The following is an 18579-nucleotide window of genomic DNA, read 5'->3' on the forward strand; positions in this document are numbered from 1 at the left end:
GGGGTAAAAGAATTCTTGGAATCATATTCCCCTATAGCCCTGTAGGCGGACTTATAACGGGATTCGACTGTATTTAAATAATATGTATAATATGTGTAAGTATATATATAGTGCGATGCAATATTATATATTTTTAGTCCAAGGTTTTATACGAAAGAGTTAACTTCAGGGTATCATTGACCATGTTGACAAAATTTAACCTAAAACTTTGTTTGGAAAAAAAATAAAATTAAAAGGTTTTAAATTTGAATGACTGCTAAGTCATAATTAATAAAAGTAAACATTTTTTATCAACATTACAAATATTAGTGATTATCAATACGAGGTGTCAGAAGAAATAGTTATAAATTTTCGTATATTTGCATATTAGAAAATAATGTATGACTCATTGGATGAATAGTAATTTAGTGGACGTAAGTAGAAAAGTAAATTAGTTTAATGGAATAATAATTATTGTAACTAAGATGGATTATTTTAACAGATAATTTTAAATCATGGCTAAGAATAATCTTCCAAAAGATTGGATTCTGGTTACATCAACAACAGATCCCACTCGTAATTATTTTTTTAATACTGCTACCAATAAGTCTACATGGGAATTTCCTGATGGCTCTGATAATTTATCAGCCCAGGTACTGATTATTGATATTTATAGTAATTAAATTATTAATCTTAAGTTTTGACAAATTTTTTTATTATTCATTTAAATAATTGATAAAATATAAAAAATAGAGATAATTATTAATGAATATTCATATTTTTATGTGTAAATATTTTTGTTTTAGGATAAAAAGTAGAGATAATATTTTTAATCACGGGTATTTTTATCATTGGACCGGAAATGATAAATCAGTACACGATTATTAACTTTTTTGAATTTATTTTTATTTTAATTAGACTTCAAAATGAATGAGTGTGAATTTAGCAGACGACAAATTTAAAATTATAAATAATTAAAAAAATAGTAATTATAAAAAATAATATTTTTAAAAAACGCACATTAATTTCAAATTTTTTTTAAAGCGCATTTTTGAAAAATTTTACTTTATTAATTATTTACTCTTTTTATCAATAATTTTAAATTTGATGTCTGCTACATTCACACTCATGTAAATGTAGCAGACATCAGACTAATTTAAAATTATTAATAAACAAAGTAAATAATTTAAAAAATAATATTTAGAAAAAATACACTTATTAATTTCAAAATTTTTTAAATGTGCATTTCTTCAAAATTTTATTTTTTAAATTATTTACTTTGTTTATTAATAATTTTAAATTTGTCTGATGTCTGCTACATTCAAGTTCATCAAAATGACTAATTAATTTAATTTGATATTTTTTAAAATTATGTCTCTTGAAAAAAAAAAATCAGATTTCTTTTGATGGAAACAGAAATTATTCTAAAAATTAATCATAATTACTAAAATTGTATAAGAATTTAAAACTAACGAATAGTTACGAACTAGAACGAATTGATACTTGAAGGAATATTTAATCTTAGTTTCAAATCATTAATTTTTAATTATCGATACTGATTAATTTATTGACATCAAACCCGAATTTTGAATTAAAAGTAAGCTGTTGATTTTATTATTGTAGAGCCCGCGAAAAAATGTGAGCAAGAAACGCAAAAAAACAATGACTGAAGACAACGACAAAGTGCGCTACAGACCATTCACACCAGAGCCAGATGTTGAAAGAAGACCGAAACTCGTAGCCAAGAGAAAATTATCAACAGCAAGAGGTTCTGAGGGTAAGAAAAAAAATAACGATAAGCAAGAATCATCTAGTGATACTCCGCAGATGAAAGCGTTGAGAGAAAAAATGCTGCAAAGACAAGCTGCTAAAGGCAGTGGGATTAAAAAACCCAGAGCTTTAAAAAGTTCAACGTTGAAGAGTTCGCCGGGCGAAAAAAAAGATGACAAAGTGGATAAAGTTGATAAATCACCAGTGAAAGCTAGCAAAGCTTCAGCATTTAATGATAATGATAAGGATAATAATAAGAGTAAGGATGAAGATGAAGCAGAGAAAGTAATGACACCACAAATGAAAATTTTAAAACAAAAAATGCTGGCGCGTAGATCATTGCCAGCTGCTGCTGATAAAAAATCAAAGTCTGTGGCTAAAATTAATTCTAAAAAATCACAATCCACCCGTTTATCTGCGATACGAAATAAATCCATGAGTGACAGCACTGTTACGTCATCAACGTCTATGTCCACGTCCGTGATTGCTTCTACATCTGCATCTCCATCTACATCTCCGCCTGGTGATTCTAAATCATCGAAACCAGGTAATGTCTGCAGTCCACGAACCAGAGCTAGCAGAAGTATTTCCTCTTTTCCAACGTCTCCGAGAAAAAGGCCAAGTAAAACAATTATTGAGACGAAATTGAAACAACTGAAAACTCTGGAAGCGCCTCCAGGTGTTTCTGCTAAAAGAATTCTAGTTACGGATTCGGAAGATCCGGATAGAAAAAACGAAGCTCATTTTTTGATAAAATCTATCAGTCCGCCTTCTACTAGCGGTTGTATCAATAATAATATCAAAATTCCTCGGATTCAAAGGGTTAAAAGTGACACTAGTTCTACAACAGATTCAGAAGATTCGCCTACTGTTTATAAAAATGCCGAGGATCGGATGAAAGCTTTGTGTAGCAGCCTTAAAACCCAGCGTGCTTGTGACAAGAGATTATTTAGTCTGCCTTCAGACGATTCTACCGATAAAAGATTTAATAATTCTACGGTTCTAAAGTCTTTTAGTCATGAAGAGTTTTATGAAGAAATGGATTGGGAGCCCAGTGAAGAAGAAAAAATAGTCTTTGAGGTAATTAGTTTATTGATAATTAAATTGTAGTTGTAGAGCCGGATAATTTATAATTTTTTTAAATATTATTTATAGATTCAAAATGTCAGATCACAATTACCAACTGGAGACGATGTTCAAATGATAGAGATGACCAAAAACGGATTAGATCTGACTGACAATGTAACGCTACGAGAAACAAGCGATAGTTTGCGTAAGCTGTACATTGTAGTGGACACAAATGTCTTTCTATCAAATCTCCAAGCAATCGAGGAAGCGCGCGATGCGGTATTCAAATTTTACCACCGTCCTATAATCATCGTCCCCTGGACAGTAATACGGGAGCTGGACTTCATAAAAGACGACAAATCAAACTCGCGACCCGCGAGTCTCAAGACCAAAGCGCGACAAGCGATCCAGTTCCTCAACAATCATTTCGCTGAAAAGCACCCGCGGATTCTGGGCCAAACCTTCGCGGATGTTTTGGCCAACAGACAGAAGTTCGAGCTGGAGTGTCCTGATGACGAAATATTGCAAACTTGCTTGCAAATAAAAACCGCGGGTCATCATGTCGTTTTATTGACGTACGACAAAAATCTCTGCAACAAAGCGATGATTAACAACGTGATTTTCATCGGCAAAAATGATCCGCTTGAGAAAATAGATTATTTGAAAGAGAGTGAAATTAAAGAACGTCTCAGTCTTACAGACAGTCTGAAAGACAGCGGAGAGCTAGACAACGGGAGAGAATCGAGAGCTGAATTTTTGATCGCCGAAGAAATGTTACAGGATGTAAACACAGCGTTGACGTCATTCCTGTCTGTGATCGTCACCAAAGAATTGAAGAACTTGTTTGGCGATAACTGGGAACGTCATGCAATTTTGCGACCCCCTTGGACAATTATAACCGTATTGAGGTGCGCCACCAAGCACTGGATCGCCGCGGTCAGTGAATCCTTTTCTAGACAAGGGGAATTTATTATCAAAGATCTGTTACAAGCTATTTCTGGTCTGCGGTACCGTTGCCAGCTGAAGGATGTCGAGCAGGTTATTAAACTTTTTTACGACCTCGTGGGATGTTTGAAAGCGGAAAAGTACCCGAATATTATTGGTAATGTCACTGGAACAATTGAAGAGTTGAAGCAGAAGTACAGAGACAGTGTGAAATTAATTTACCGGAATAATAATGAAGTTAATTGTGATAATGATCCCAGACGTGAAGAGGAACACGAAGCAAAAGCTGCATTGGCGTTCAGTTATTTTGAAAATGTCTACGCACATGCGCGTGACTTGTGCGGTACCGCTGCACAAATTATGGGCATGATGTGCACGTTTCCGTATAAAAAAATCGACTCGCCGTCTATTGTTGATGACATTAAAAAAATGAGACCTGAAGTTGCTGGCAATTTGAACAGGTTACTGCAAATCTTGAGCACTGCGCTCGATGAAATTGATGAGCTGGATATTAATCATTCTTCTGTACGAGCACTGCATCAAGTATTAACGACTTTTACTCCAGAAGCTTTTGGCAACCAGAAGTTGTCTCCGCTGGATGTTTACTGCTGTTTGAAACGCAGGGAAAAATCTTTGAGACTCGGACTGGGACAGTTACAAGAGCTGAGTAGCCATTTTTGTAGAATGGCCACTTTCAAGTCTTCATAATTTTTTTATGGTAATTATTTGTGGATATTAATTTTTGGTCGTAAAAAATATCGTTAATTTTCAGGTTGATAGAGAAAATTTTTTAGTATCAGTCTTGAAAAAAATATGAGGGTTAATTTTTCAAAGATTTTTTTGGTGGAACTAAAACTCAAAGTTTTATGGCCAGAAAAAATATTTAAATTTTATCGGGTTTAAATTTAAAAAACGAGCGAAATTACTCTGATAAATATCACAACAAAACTTTGGAATTTATGTTATTATATTTGTGTAAAAAATAAAATAATTTTTTTCATCGACTCTGACAAGTAGAATTTAAAAAAAAAAATTCAAATCTCAGATTATTTTTTATGCCCGAAAATAAATACGAATTAAAATAATTACCAAATCTCATATTTCTTCAGTACCATAAATAATATAAGAAAAAAAAGTATATATATATTTATTAACTTTTATATTAACTATTGAATAATGATACTAATAAATATATAAAAAAGTTTTTACATAAATAATAAAATTATTTTGTAAAGTAAAATATATATTTTTTTGTACAGCCTTGTGCGAAATAAATATCAACAGTAACAATAATCAATAACTTTTATTTATTTGACAAACAATAATAATTATAATTAACAATAAATGCATTAACACGTAAATTAATTTTTATAAAGAAGCGGAAAACCTTCTGCTGGGGGTTGTAGCCAGTTATCTTTTGAATAAACGGTTTGTTTTGTTTCGATAACATGAAAAGTGTACGCGTGTCGTGATTTATCGCTTTTGTTGGCTTTCGAGTAGTGGACGACCAGCCCGTCAAGAAGAATACAAGATCCTTTGCGTACTGGGACTGCGCGGAAGTTGCTGGCCGGGTAACAAGGGGCTCCGCGGTCGTATATCAAGATCTCTTTTGATGATTCGGGGTAATCTTTATTTCTGATGTATCGCCGATGGACTCCGCTCTTGTGGGAACCCGGGGCGACCCACAGGCACCCGTTTTCCAGGGTCGCATTGTCCAGAGCTATCCAGAAGCCTACTAGTTTCATTGGCTCTACGTAAATGTATGTCGCGTCTTGATGAACTATCACTTTTGTTAGAAAAAATATTTATTTATAATTAATTAGTGATGATCAGGGTACGGAAGTTGTGCTCAACAATACCCTCGCAGATTTGAATCACGGTGGAAACACGGTGGGTTTGTTCCATTTTACCACGGTGGTGAAATAGCACAAAGCCACCGTAGAATTACAGCGGATACACCGCGTAATCACAGTGGATACACCGGTGGTGAAATGGAACAAACCCACGGTGGATCCACGGTGTTTACACTTCCACGGTGTTTCCACCCTGATTCGAATCTGCGAGGGTAAGAATGAAAGAAAAAAAATTAGCGCAAATTTCTCAAAGAAATTTTTAAAAGATATATTCAAATGTCGAGTATCATTAAGGGCATTCTCCGACAGAGCCCCACTTTTTGAAATATTCAATGACCTTGAACTGTCATAACAGTATCAAAATTTTATTAATTAATTTAAAAAAAATTGAAGCATTATTTGAAAAAAGTACAACGCAGTTACAATTTCGCATAAATATAGATTTTTAAAAAAATAACTCCAGTTAAAATCAATAAGGAGTTAAACGAAATTTATTAAAAAAATTTGACATTCCAAATTATAATATTGACATGAAGATTTTACAGAAATTTATTTAACAAATTTTGTTTAACTCCTAATTGATATCAACTGTAAATAATTTTTTTTAAAATCCATGTCTCGTCGAAATTGTAACTGCGTTACCCTTTTCTCAATTAATGCTTAAACTTTTTTTAAATTAATTATCAAAATTTTAATGCAGTCATTACAATTGAAAGTCATTGAATATTTTTAAAAAGTGGGGGGGGGGCACTATTTGAGAATGGCCTTAAAGCCGTCGAAATTAAGGTTGTGAAAAAAATATGTCAATAAGACAATCAGCAAGATAATTAGGAAGGTAATTAGTAACACGTTTTTTTCACAACCTCAATGTCAACATTCTTTTATGCCATTCGAAATTTGAACATATCTTTTAATTTAATTTACGTGAATTTGCTCGCGATCGTAATTTTGATATAAAGAAATTTGGGCGAATTCTTTTCTTTTATTCTTATTGTTAAGCACAAACTTCTGTACCCTGGTGATAATAATTTAAGTTTAATTAGGATTTTCTATACCTTCTGATCCTAAGCCAGGGTTCTTATATAAGTACATTGACTGGCATACCGCAGGCTCTTGGAAATTTAATTGAAATGCCGCTTCCTTTATTCTTTCATCAAATGTTACTTTTTTAAAAGTTGGATTAAGCCAATGAAGTGCATGTCCTACCTATACATACATATGTATTGTAGTATTGAGGTAATTAAAATATGAAAAAGGCGGGAAATAAAATGAATTTTATAAATAAAAAAAAAATTGTTACCTTATTTAAAGATACTCTTGGATGTACTTTTAATTTTCCGTTGTCTTCTAATGATTCGGATTCAAAAAAATAACTTATTTTGTGAGCACTGTCCATAAAATATTCATCTTTATTCTAAAATAAATTAATTATAATTATAATTAAATCATAAAAATAATTATTGAGTAAATTTGAATCTGATGTAAATACAAAATTGTGCCAAAATATTTACATTTGATGACAAACAGACAATTTTATCTCGCTAGTATAAATTCAAACAAATTTTTTAAATACAATTTTATAATTAAAATCTATGAGGTAAGAGACCCAGTACCCGATTAAGGAACTAGTACCCGATCACTCATGTATTTATATATCTGTATTTACTAAATTTTACTAAATATATCCATACAAATACATGAAGTGATCGAGTACTAGTTCCCTGGTCGGGTACTGGGTCTTTTACCTTAGTATAAATTATTTAGGATAGAGGTAGTGATTTTAGAGCCAGTTCTGGACACTTGAAAAATTAAAATAAAATATTTTGTAAAATATGCAATAACATAATTTATTTTTTAAGTTTATTCAGATACTGTTATCCCGCTTCTAAAATGCAAATTTTATTTTACACTTTTTCGTTAATTAAAATAAAGTATTAAGTCCAAAAATGGAGCAGTGACCACAAATGGTACTTGTACCCTATATTGCTAATATAAAATACCTGTTGAAGTTCGATGGTATTAAATATTTTCCTCATATTTTCCGGAGGTAAATTATTTGTAAAGTCTTCGCCGCATGCTTTTAATTCATCGGCTTCTTCAGCAGATAAAAAATCTTCAAGGACAACGTATCCATCTTTCTCAAGCTAAATTTAATTTTTAAAAATATAAACATTAATTAAGTAAACAATTATTATTATTTTTAATTATAATAAAATAATTGCATTTTTTTTTTCATTTTGGATTTAAAAATTTTACTTATTCATTAAAATATTTTTAATATTTTACTTATTCATTAAAATTTCAAATCATAATTTTTTTTAAAATTCAAATTTAAATTCAGAAGCAATAATTTAAAATTTATTATAAAATAATTGCATTTTTTTTTTATTTTGGATTTTAAAATTTTACTTATTCATTAAAATGTTTTAAATTATTTTAAATATTTTACTTATTCATTAAAATTTCAAATCATAATTTTTTTAAAAATTCAAATTTAAATTCAGAAGCAATAATTTAAAATTTATTATAAAATAATTGCATTTTTTTTTCATTTTGGATTTTAAAATTTTACTTATTTATTAAAATATTTTAAATTATTTTAAATATTTTACTTATTCATTAAAATTTCAAACCATAATTTTTTTAAAAATTCAAATTTAAATTCAGAAGCAATAATTTAAAATTTATTATAAAATAATTGCATTTTTTTCATTTTGGATTTTAAAATTTTTACTTATTCATTAAAATATTTTAAATTATTTTAAATATTTTACTTATTCATTAAAATTTCAAATCATAATTTTTTTAAAATTCAAATTTAAATTCAGAAGCAATAATTTAAAATTTATTATAAAATAATTCCATTTTTTTTCATTTTGGATTTTAAAATTTTACTTATTCATTAAAATTTCAAATCATAATTTTTTTTTAAAATTCAAATTTAAATTCAGAAGCAATAATTTAAAATTATTCATACAATAACGACATTGATACTCAAGGATTTTAATAACAACAATAGCAATAATAATTACAATAATTTTTTTTTTAAAAACAAAGGCTGCATTACATTAAAAATTAGTCAATAGCGTGGGATAAACGAACAGGTGAGACGAGAATCATAAAGATTTAAATAAACTAAAACGTATAGCAATGAATGAGCGGAATAAAATAGGATTTCCTCATTCCGCTGGTGAGTTAAATTGAAAATTTACTCCAATTCTATTTATATATTATTCATATAACACTAAACCGTTTATATCAATTAATTAACCGTTTAAAAAATCCCCAGATAAAATATCACAAACACAATTTAAAATCTCGAAGATTAAGTGAAGTGACCCGACCTTTAAAGTTTAAAGTCATCAGATAAATAATTATTATCTCACACTAAATGTTAAATGTACTGCAATAAATTTATTTGCTCAAAATAAAATTATGATACTGAAGTCAGCCGACGTCTAATAATTTTTTAATTTTCTTTAGGCGGTAAATTTCAAAAAAACAAATTAGAAAAAATTGCACCTGTAGTTTTTGAAATTTTCTACATGTGCATATTTTTATTTTTTATTTTTTTGTAATTTTTTTGTTGAAAAAAAAATCAAAAAATTTCAATTGTCTGCTAACTTCAGGATCATATAAAATTAACTTGTTTATATAATTTGTAATTAAAATAAAATACCCAGTGTTTAATTATCTAATTAAGTAATCATAGATAGATATATTTACTCACCTGCAATTTTATGTCCTTCATATTAATTTATATATTTTTTTTAATCAACTTTATTTATTAACGAACCACTGTATTGTGTTGCTAGAACTATAACTGATAATAAAAAAAATTTTAAGTGTGAAAGTTTGTTTATTATCATAAATAATAACAAAGTCTACACGATATAATATGATAGGAAATGAAAGGCAGAGTGTAGCGAGTAATTAAAGAATAGATTAAGAGTTAACACGTTAAGTAGCTGACGGTGATTGGACGATAATTGACCGCGTAGTTTTATTTGAGCGTGATAGGAAACGCTCAGGAGTTTTTATTACTGAGCTTTTCTTTTCGTTTGAATTTGATATAATATATATAGATATATATATATAATAGATATATATGATGTAGATGAGCTGGGTTTTTATTTTAAAGACACGCTAATATAATGATATGTAAGCTATGTGAGCTGTACACGACTAAATATTCTGAAGTGTATGAGTAATTGTGAGTAAGCATCTCCAATCACCGACTCACATGTGGTAACCAAGTGTAAGTCAACAGATAGTTTATTCGTACGACGTATGTTGGTTTATACAACCGCACAACACTTTGATTTTTATACTTGGCATCCTCTACTAAGACGAATTAAAAATATACCCTGGGTATTTGTCATCGTTGTATTATTATCGAACTCAGTCGATTATCGAGCTCATTTTATTACTTTGTAATTGTGGGGAATTTAATTAATTAAGTTGTTTGTGCGCTATTGTTATTAATTGAATTTTTTGATGGAGTTTAAATTACTGCAATTAATTTAATTTGGTTTTATTTGAGTTGCGGAAAATAAAGTTTTTGTGATGAAAGTAAAAATATTGAGTATGCGCGTGGGAGTTATGGCAATAATTTTATACGAGTGTATATGGGATAATAAATACAAATATTTATGTATATGAATTACATGTGAATAAATATTTTATTTATGCAACCTTGATAAATTTTATGTAGTTTTATTTATATTTTTAGGCATGCGAGTTAAGAAATTTTATTTATTTTTTAATAAAAAGATGCGGTCAGTGGAAATTTTTGGAGTTTAAATTCGTTTTACTGGGATTAAATTTTGAAAATTTTGAGATTTGAAAATTTATCTATGCGGTCATTTTATGAATGGAGTGGGAGGAGTGGAAATAAAATTTGGAGTAAAGTTAACTCCGGATTTTTGAGGTGTGTTTTAGTTAACGAAATTTTTAATTGAGTGAATTTTTATTAAATATGAATTTTATTTAAAATTTTTCTGACCGGAGTTAAAATTTTATTGTTATCGCAAACTTATACTGGAGTTAATTTTTATAAAAAAGTATAGACTGTTCATTTTGCCCCTTTGCAATTCAATTGTTACGTCACTCAACATTTTTTTGAAAAAAATTAACTCCAGAAATTGGAGTCAAAAAATTGACTCCACATCAAAACCGAAATTTTAAAATTTAAAAATAATTTCGTCTATTGCATATAAAAAATATCTTTATCCACCACCGGAAGTGGAGTTAAAATAATTCGTTTTAACTCCGCTACGGAGTCAAATCAAATTTTTTTTATTACTGACCTACGACTAATTACGCATTCGAGTAAACTCCATAAAATTTGACTCCGCACATGTGAAATTACTGTCACTGTCAAGAAGTAGCATTTAATTTACATTCCAAAGTTTTATTATTAACTCCGTTGCTAAAGAAAACAAACTTGGGAAAATATTTAATTTATTTATCCAACTATCTTGAAGATTTCTCAAAGTTATATCATATATATTTGGATTTCAGAATCCTGTTTTGCTTCTCTCTACCTTCCATTTCAATGTCTGACAATCTGAACATATTTGGAAGTTGTCTTAAGTATGTTGCGAAAGTAATACACTAGATATATCTAGGACGTAGGTTGAAGTCACCAGAGTGGGATTATTTAAATATAATGTAAAAAAATTTTAAAAACCATCATTTTGAATTAATCACTCAATGGTAAAAGATGACATCAGACCCGGCTATTATCTGCCAACTTTATGTTTGTTTACATTCAGTAAAAATCCTAACAATTAATAATAATTCATTTGAATAATAATAATAATAAAATCAATTGTTGATTTTAAAAAAAGGGTATTGTCCTATTGGGTTTTTATTTGAAAGCACGAGCTTATTTGTTTATTAAAAAGTAAAAAATAATTATGATCGGAGTGAGACAGCAGAAACCGGCATGCAAAGGTGGGGCAAGAGAGACTGGTTTAGCAGATAGAAAGCCCTTCTTTACAATACCAACAGTATCTCTCATACCACGATACTTTAACGTTCTGTATTCAGTATCTCTCTTATATATTTATTTATTTTATTTTGTTTATTATTTATATATTTATCACTCTTATCCTGCTACGAGATACATCGCAAGAATTGTTCGTTATTACTTATCACGCACAACTTATTAAAAAACTTGTCGCTTTATGGATACTAGTATTTGATACCATTAGCACACTTATAAACTTTACCCGGAGAATGGTGCCCTACTATATCGTGTAATAACTGTTTGATACTTTGGTACCAGCAGTTCTCGGAAATGTGATCCAATGTGACCTATATATATTTACTTTATTTCAAATTTTTTTAATAATAAAATTTTATTTTTTTTAATCAGAAAAATAAAATTTTTCTATTGATTATTTTTATTTAATTTTGGAGGTAAAAATAAATTAGATTTTTATTAATTGTGATTTTATTTTAGATATTGATAATTAAGATTTAGTTTAATTAATTAAGTAAAAAAATATAAAATGGGACAAGTGTGGTGTAAAAATAAAAATTGGAAGGAACAGGATTCTAATAAATCTCCATTAGACCGAGTTTTTTTACGTTGCGCACAACGAGTAAGTATTAATTATTATAATTATTATAATTGTACACTACAATAGAAATAATAATAACAATAAAATTATTGGTTTGATGTTTTAATTCATATGTATTATTAACAATTAATGGTAATAATAATCATAATAAAATTTATTATTATTATTATTATTATTATTATTATTATTATTATTATTATTATTGTTATTATTATTATTATTATTATTATTATTATTATTATTAATTTTATTTAAGTTATTGAGAATAAAAATATTAAAAAATGAATTTAAAATAAAACGTAAATAAATGTGCAGTATGGTAATAAAATATAAGAAGAGGGGATAACAAGTTCCGTTAGTTAGTTTGATTGAAATGAAAATAACAGAAAATAAAGTCATGTAATGTGCAGCAAATACTAATTTCCAGAATATTTTTTTTTTACATTTAATCGTGACACTGGATTACATAATAAATTTTTTTCTATTGCAATATTTCTTAGTTTTCGATGTCGCGGTAAATTTTTTTTACTTAAAATAGTCAAATAAAATATTTATCGCGAAAGGAAATTTTATTAATTTTAAATACTGTTGATGAATGTAAGTGTAATAATTATAATTAACATTAATTGACGCGTAATGTAGGTGATGATAATTGTAAATATTAAAAACAAATATGAATGATAATAAATGCGTACATGTGTGTAGTTGTTAATTTTTTTAGTGCACTCTCTGAATTACACATTACACGAAATGTGAGATATTATGCAACAAAACATGATGCCATATGCACGTTTTAGAGAAACACATGCTTCACTAGTGCATGTGAATTTATCTAGCGTAACGTCATTCTCTGCGCAATATCTAGAGCTCTTGAAATTAATTGAATGCTACACTGTTTATTCATTGAATATTTAGTAAATACTTACGAATGTATGTTATTTCATGATCTTGAATAAGATATTGTCATTCAAATGCATTATAAAATATTTTTATTTTTTATATTCAATTTATGTCATTGATACTTTTATCCACTATAACAAATCAGGAGTGATTACGGATTTTATTTAAATATAAATTCACTCCGTCACTCAGAGTTTCGGAGTAAAAAAAAAATTACTCCGCATTTACTTCGATTCGGGGTTTTAACTCCTGTTAGAAGTTAATTTCACTCTGGACCGGAGTTTCAATATTAGAATCAACTTCCCTTCGAAGTAAATTTTACTCCAAGGGAATTTAATCGGCTCCACATTCGCTCCAAATTTAATTCGTGTTCACTAAGGTGCTTCAAAAAAAAAACTAATTTTTTTCGCTCTTACCCCATAAAACGTTAGTAGCCGAGGAAAAAATCCTTCCAAAAAATAGGCTCCCTGGCTCAACTCTAAGAGGTCGCTATTTTAATTTTAATTTCCCATCTGATTAACATGTAAAAATTTATTTTTTCATTTAAAGTGTAATTACTCGTACGCTGATCAATATTTTTCAAATTTATACATAGACCTTTAAAATTGAGTCCTCAAGCTTTCCAAAACCCTATGACAAGTCATAATTACCATTATTCAAATGTCAATTAAAGCTATCTGAAAAGTATCGATTTTGTATTTCAAAATGAAATTGTTAATTTTCGATTTTTTTTTTTTGCTAGCTTCAATTGGAGATAATTATGACTTGTCATAGGGTTTTGGAAAGCTTGAGAAATAAACTTTGAAGATCTATATATAAATTTGAAAAATATTGAGCAGCTTACGAGTAATTACACTTTGAATAAAAAAATAAATTTTTACATCCACTAAGTTTTATGGGGTAAGAGCGAAAAAAATTAAAGTTTTTTTTTTGAAGCACTCTAGTGTTCACTCTTCAAATTTCTTACAGTGTATTAATATTGTGATTAATTATTTTTTATTATTTTACTTGCAGATTTATCCGAGATTTAAAGATGAAGGATCACTTAACGGCGCGACTCAACGCGTGTCTAGGTAATTTATTTTTTTTTTTTACATCATAGTCCCAATTTCAAGTACCATCTCTATTCCATCGGCAAAAGAATCACTCTAGTTTTTTTGAGTCTAAAATTTTGGTTAAATTTGAAAAATATATTTTTATAATTTTCTAGTTCGGAAATTGGTTACGCAGGATCACCTTCGACGAAAGAATTATTAAGAAGCCGAAGTATCAGTTCCGTAGATCGTCCATTCCAACCGAGTGATTGGGTAGACGTAAATCTAGAAGTATCCAATACTCCCGTAACAAATTATCCTAATCCAAATCCTAATCCAGATCCCGATCCTTTTAATAATACAGAGCGTTCTCTAGACATGTCGTTTTATCAATTAAGGAGTACGAGTAATAATAAAACACCCCCAGTTCCGCCGCCCAGAACAAAAAGACGTAAAAAAATAAGATCATTACCGGCGTTAAAGATTAATGAACGCGCAAGTCGTAATAATATTGTTAAAAGTAAGAAAGATGTTGAAGGAAAACGAAGAGAATTTTATGAACACAAGGTATAATATCTATTAAAGTATTACTATTGTTATTATTGTTGATATATATATTTATAGAGCTACGGATATTAAATTAATTTATGTTTTTTAATTTACTTTTTTAGGTAAACGGTACAGGAAAAATAATTCCCAGCAAAGTTGTTTCGGGGTGGAAATCTGCAGAAGGACTATCTAGTCATCAAAATAAGTTATCTGAAATTAATAATACTTCACGAGTTAATAATACAAGTACCAGCAGTTTGCCTAATTATGATGAATTTAAATTATCAAAACTTTCAAATGTTGAAAGTTGTAAAGATCAAGTTAAACAGAATGAAAATAAATCTCTTGAGAGTTTTAACTCTTGTAAATATCAAAACTCATCAGGTAAATTAATCAATTTAATTGGCTGAATTAATTTTATCGTAATAAATTCATTTATTGCTCAATTGTTAATTTTAATTTATTTTAAGGACGAAAATTATCCAGCGAGCAGAAACCGTCGAGTAGGATTCCAATAATGCAGAGTAACTGTGATACAGATAATCGAAAATTTTTGAGCCATCCGACTAAGGGAAGTGGGTCATATTCTTACAGGTTAATTGATTTATTAATTTTAGTACACGGAGAGAAATTTATGGTAACCGTTCCTAGTACGTTTATGAAATATCATCCCATGCCGTAATGGTAATGATTACTTGGAATTATGGGATATAGGCCCATATTTTCTGGTAAAAGTTCCCATAAGTATAGGAACAATTCCCATCATTACGGTACCCTGATTAAACAACTGAATTCGACCGAATTAAAAATTTTAATTCTGTTATATTCTTTCGAATTCTGCAAAACAGAATTCAACTGAATTGAAAATTTGAAATTGAATTAAACAGAATAAAACCGATTTAAAAATTTCAAATTCGTTTTAATTTAGTTTAATTCGGATTCAGACCCAGAAAGTGGAGAATTATTTTCGAATTAATCAGAATTAAACCGAATAGAATTATTTAAATTCGTTTTAATTTGGAAAAATTCTGGTTTTCCTGCCGAATTAGACAGAATTCATTTTTAAGATTCATTTTAGGTACCGAATTCACAGAATTTATCTGAATTAAAAATTTAATTCAGTTTAATTCGATCGAATTCAGTTGTTTAATCAGGATAACAATTCCCATATCGGGTGTGACAGAATGACGGTATTGATTACTATAATATTATAATAATGATGATAACTATAATATATATGGGTGCCGTTCCTATAATCAACATTTAAAAAAAAAACGGTTACCATGCATTATGGGAACCATTCCCATAATATATTGTAATTGTTACCATAAATTTCTCTCCGTATAATAGTGATAAATTGAAAGTTTTTGTGAGATCGATTCAAATCCACGGTAATTAATTTTCCGTCACTTTTAATTTTGGTAATGAGATATTACGGTAACTGTGTAGATGCGATTTAAATACAATTACCTTCATGGTTTACATCGTTAGTGTAATTACATTCAATTTAAAATGATGTACGTGATATATGGAAGCAATTGCTCTGTAAGCATGAGGTCAGTGGTTTCGATGCCGGTACTCAGTAATTTTTTAAAAATTATGTTTTACTTTTTTTTTGTTTTTTTATCAGTAAATTTATTTATGAACTAAATTTTTTAAATGTATGACAAATATGGATTCTGTTTGTAAAAAATTTTTAATTTACTCGGTTGCAAAAAGCTGGATAAATATATAATTTAAATATTGACTGGGAATGGATAAATTTCACAAAAATGAAAAAAAGTATTTAATTAAATTAAAAAAAAAATACAAATATTTATTGTAGAAATGTAAATAAATACCCGGAACATTTTTCACATGAAAAAAAAATAGAAAATCAACGTGACTACAATTCTTTGACAAGTGATTTTGATAAATTCAAACAACGAGATATAAATTATTTGTTTTCACCAAATGAAATAACAACCTCACGGTCTCATCCTTTTTTAAATAATGGAAGTATTAAAAATGGTAAGTAATTACTCTGTAAAAAATTGGGTGTGAATTCGGAGTGAATCACTCGGAGCTCCAGAGTTTAAAAAAATCCAATTTGCATAAGGAGTAAATAAGGAGTTTGTATTTTTAGCCGAGTGATTTCGGAGTGATCTGGATTTTATTTAAATCTACATTCACTCTGATTCGGAGTTTTAATATTAAAGTAAACTCCCTTTAGGAGGTAATTCAACTCCGAACCGGATTTTCGATATTAAATAAAACTTCACTTCAAAGTGAATTTCACACCAAGGGAATTAAATAAATAAGTAATCATTCGATCCTTACACTGATAAAAAAGTTGACTTGATTCAAGAGAAAAAATCTTAAACCAAGAATATATGTAAGCTAGATGTCGGCGTATAAATTGTCGCGCGAATCAATCATCTGAGAAATAATCGTCGCAAGGATCAACAGTCAGGTAACCAGAATACCATTTTGAAGAAAATAATTTTCTTGAGTCAAGAGAAGAAATTCTTGAACCAAGAGAAATTTACTCAAACCATAAATAATTTCTTAACTCAAGAATTTTCTCTTGACTCAAGAAAATCATTTTCTTCAAAATGCTATTCTTGGTTCAAGATTTTTTTTCTTGAATCACGTCGACTTTTTTTATCAGTGCATTTACTCCGAATTTACTCTGCATTCACTCCGCTAATTTTTGACTGTGAATTGTTTTAAAAAAAAAAAATAATAATAAATTTATAAAATTATTTATTCAGATCATCAAAGTGAATTTCGGCCTAAATTAATATTAAGAAGAGTACAGTCAGATGATAACGGATCATTAGACATAATGTCAGGATCGGTAGAAAACTTTGTCACTAAATCGATATCCGAAGAATCCCTACCCAGTGCGTTGATGGAAGACGCTGATGAGATAAATCTATTTGATGATAACAATAAAGAAGTTGTAAAAAATGAAATAACTAAAATAAGAGAAGAATTGGAGGCAGTCACGAATGAAATAAAAACTCCGCCACGCAGTCCCGAGCTTAAAAAAAATATAACAAAATTATCTATCGATGAAAATGATTGTGATTACGATAAAGAAAATAATATAAATTCAATGACTCCTAGTTTGAGTGAGTTCGAGATAACGCTTTCAGATTTACTGGAAAAAAATTCAAAATTTATTTCCTTGGAATCGGAATTGCCGAGTGGAAAAACTGTTTTACATTCGATTAAAAGTATTGACACTGACGAGGTAAAAGAATTAAATGACTCGGATTTAATCAGTAATTCAAATTCCCCGCAATTGATTACTGATACACCGAAAAAACCAAACCGAATACAAACTGTAGGTTTAACGAGTATTCCAGCTCCGCCGAGAAGAAAAAGAAGAAAAAAAATAAAATCTGAGTCCGATGACTCGCCGACTTACGATTTTTATCTCGAAGACAGACTCATTTAAATTTTTGGCAAATTAAATAAAACTATTGAGTAATCAGTGTACGACAGGTGCCTTTATTATGCACTGCAATAATTAACTTATATTAATATTTATATATAGAATGTATAATTAATTGTTAATAAATTATGATAAAAATTAACGGATGTATAAAATAAAGATGACTATATATATATATTATTATTTTGATGGCTTATTTTAATTTTGGCAGGGGATAAACCAAATAAATGAAAAAAAAAAATTGGCTATGAAATAAAATCCAAGTTCTCCGAAAATTTCTGTAATTTTCTCATTTAACGAGGCGTTAAGATAAATTGCCAGGTTTTGCCGTATTGCATGAGCATGAGTATATAAAATCGTGCATAGTCACATCGGGGCCTAGTGGTGTAGTGTAAGGACTCGGGGATGGGGCTACAAGTACAACGATGTGCTGGGGTAAAGGGGTAGAG

The 18579-nt window shown here is 28.9% G+C and overlaps 3 protein-coding genes across 6 annotated transcripts; 2 read left to right on the forward strand and 1 right to left on the reverse strand.

Moving 5' to 3' along the window:
* Positions 1 to 123: 123 nt before the first annotated feature.
* Positions 124 to 4564, forward strand: LOC130672665 (transcriptional protein SWT1). The gene is made up of 4 exons (XM_057477333.1): positions 124 to 413; positions 482 to 632; positions 1603 to 2829; positions 2905 to 4564. Exons 2-4 carry the CDS (start codon positions 495 to 497, stop codon positions 4468 to 4470), a joined length of 2931 nt encoding a protein of 976 aa, XP_057333316.1. The 5' UTR covers positions 124 to 413; positions 482 to 494; the 3' UTR covers positions 4471 to 4564.
* Positions 4565 to 5045: 481 nt separating this feature from the next.
* Positions 5046 to 9882, reverse strand: LOC130672667 (uncharacterized). 3 transcript variants are annotated; one of them, XM_057477337.1, is made up of 6 exons: positions 9859 to 9882; positions 9346 to 9438; positions 7616 to 7759; positions 6916 to 7029; positions 6671 to 6821; positions 5046 to 5548 (listed from the first exon to the last, which is right to left on the reverse strand). In XM_057477337.1, exons 2-6 carry the CDS (start codon positions 9364 to 9366, stop codon positions 5124 to 5126), a joined length of 855 nt encoding a protein of 284 aa, XP_057333320.1. In that variant the 5' UTR covers positions 9367 to 9438; positions 9859 to 9882; the 3' UTR covers positions 5046 to 5123. The 3 variants fall into 3 exon arrangements, with proteins under 3 accessions (XP_057333320.1, XP_057333319.1, XP_057333321.1); XM_057477336.1 differs by lacking the exon at positions 9859 to 9882 and having other exon boundaries at positions 9346 to 9834; XM_057477338.1 differs by lacking the exons at positions 9346 to 9438; positions 9859 to 9882 and adding an exon at positions 8683 to 8940.
* Positions 9883 to 11619: 1737 nt separating this feature from the next.
* LOC130672666 (uncharacterized) lies at positions 11620 to 18317 on the forward strand. Of its 2 annotated transcripts, none has more exons than XM_057477334.1 (8): positions 11620 to 11931; positions 12085 to 12226; positions 14120 to 14178; positions 14316 to 14706; positions 14811 to 15072; positions 15159 to 15282; positions 16514 to 16698; positions 17442 to 18317. In XM_057477334.1, exons 2-8 carry the CDS (start codon positions 12134 to 12136, stop codon positions 18131 to 18133), a joined length of 1806 nt encoding a protein of 601 aa, XP_057333317.1. In that variant the 5' UTR covers positions 11620 to 11931; positions 12085 to 12133; the 3' UTR covers positions 18134 to 18317. The 2 variants fall into 2 exon arrangements, with proteins under 2 accessions (XP_057333317.1, XP_057333318.1); XM_057477335.1 differs by having other exon boundaries at positions 11651 to 11758.
* Positions 18318 to 18579: the final 262 nt, after the last annotated feature.

This window comes from Microplitis mediator, chromosome 8 (assembly GCF_029852145.1).
Source record: "Microplitis mediator isolate UGA2020A chromosome 8, iyMicMedi2.1, whole genome shotgun sequence".
Classification (NCBI taxonomy): Eukaryota; Metazoa; Arthropoda; class Insecta; order Hymenoptera; family Braconidae; genus Microplitis; species Microplitis mediator.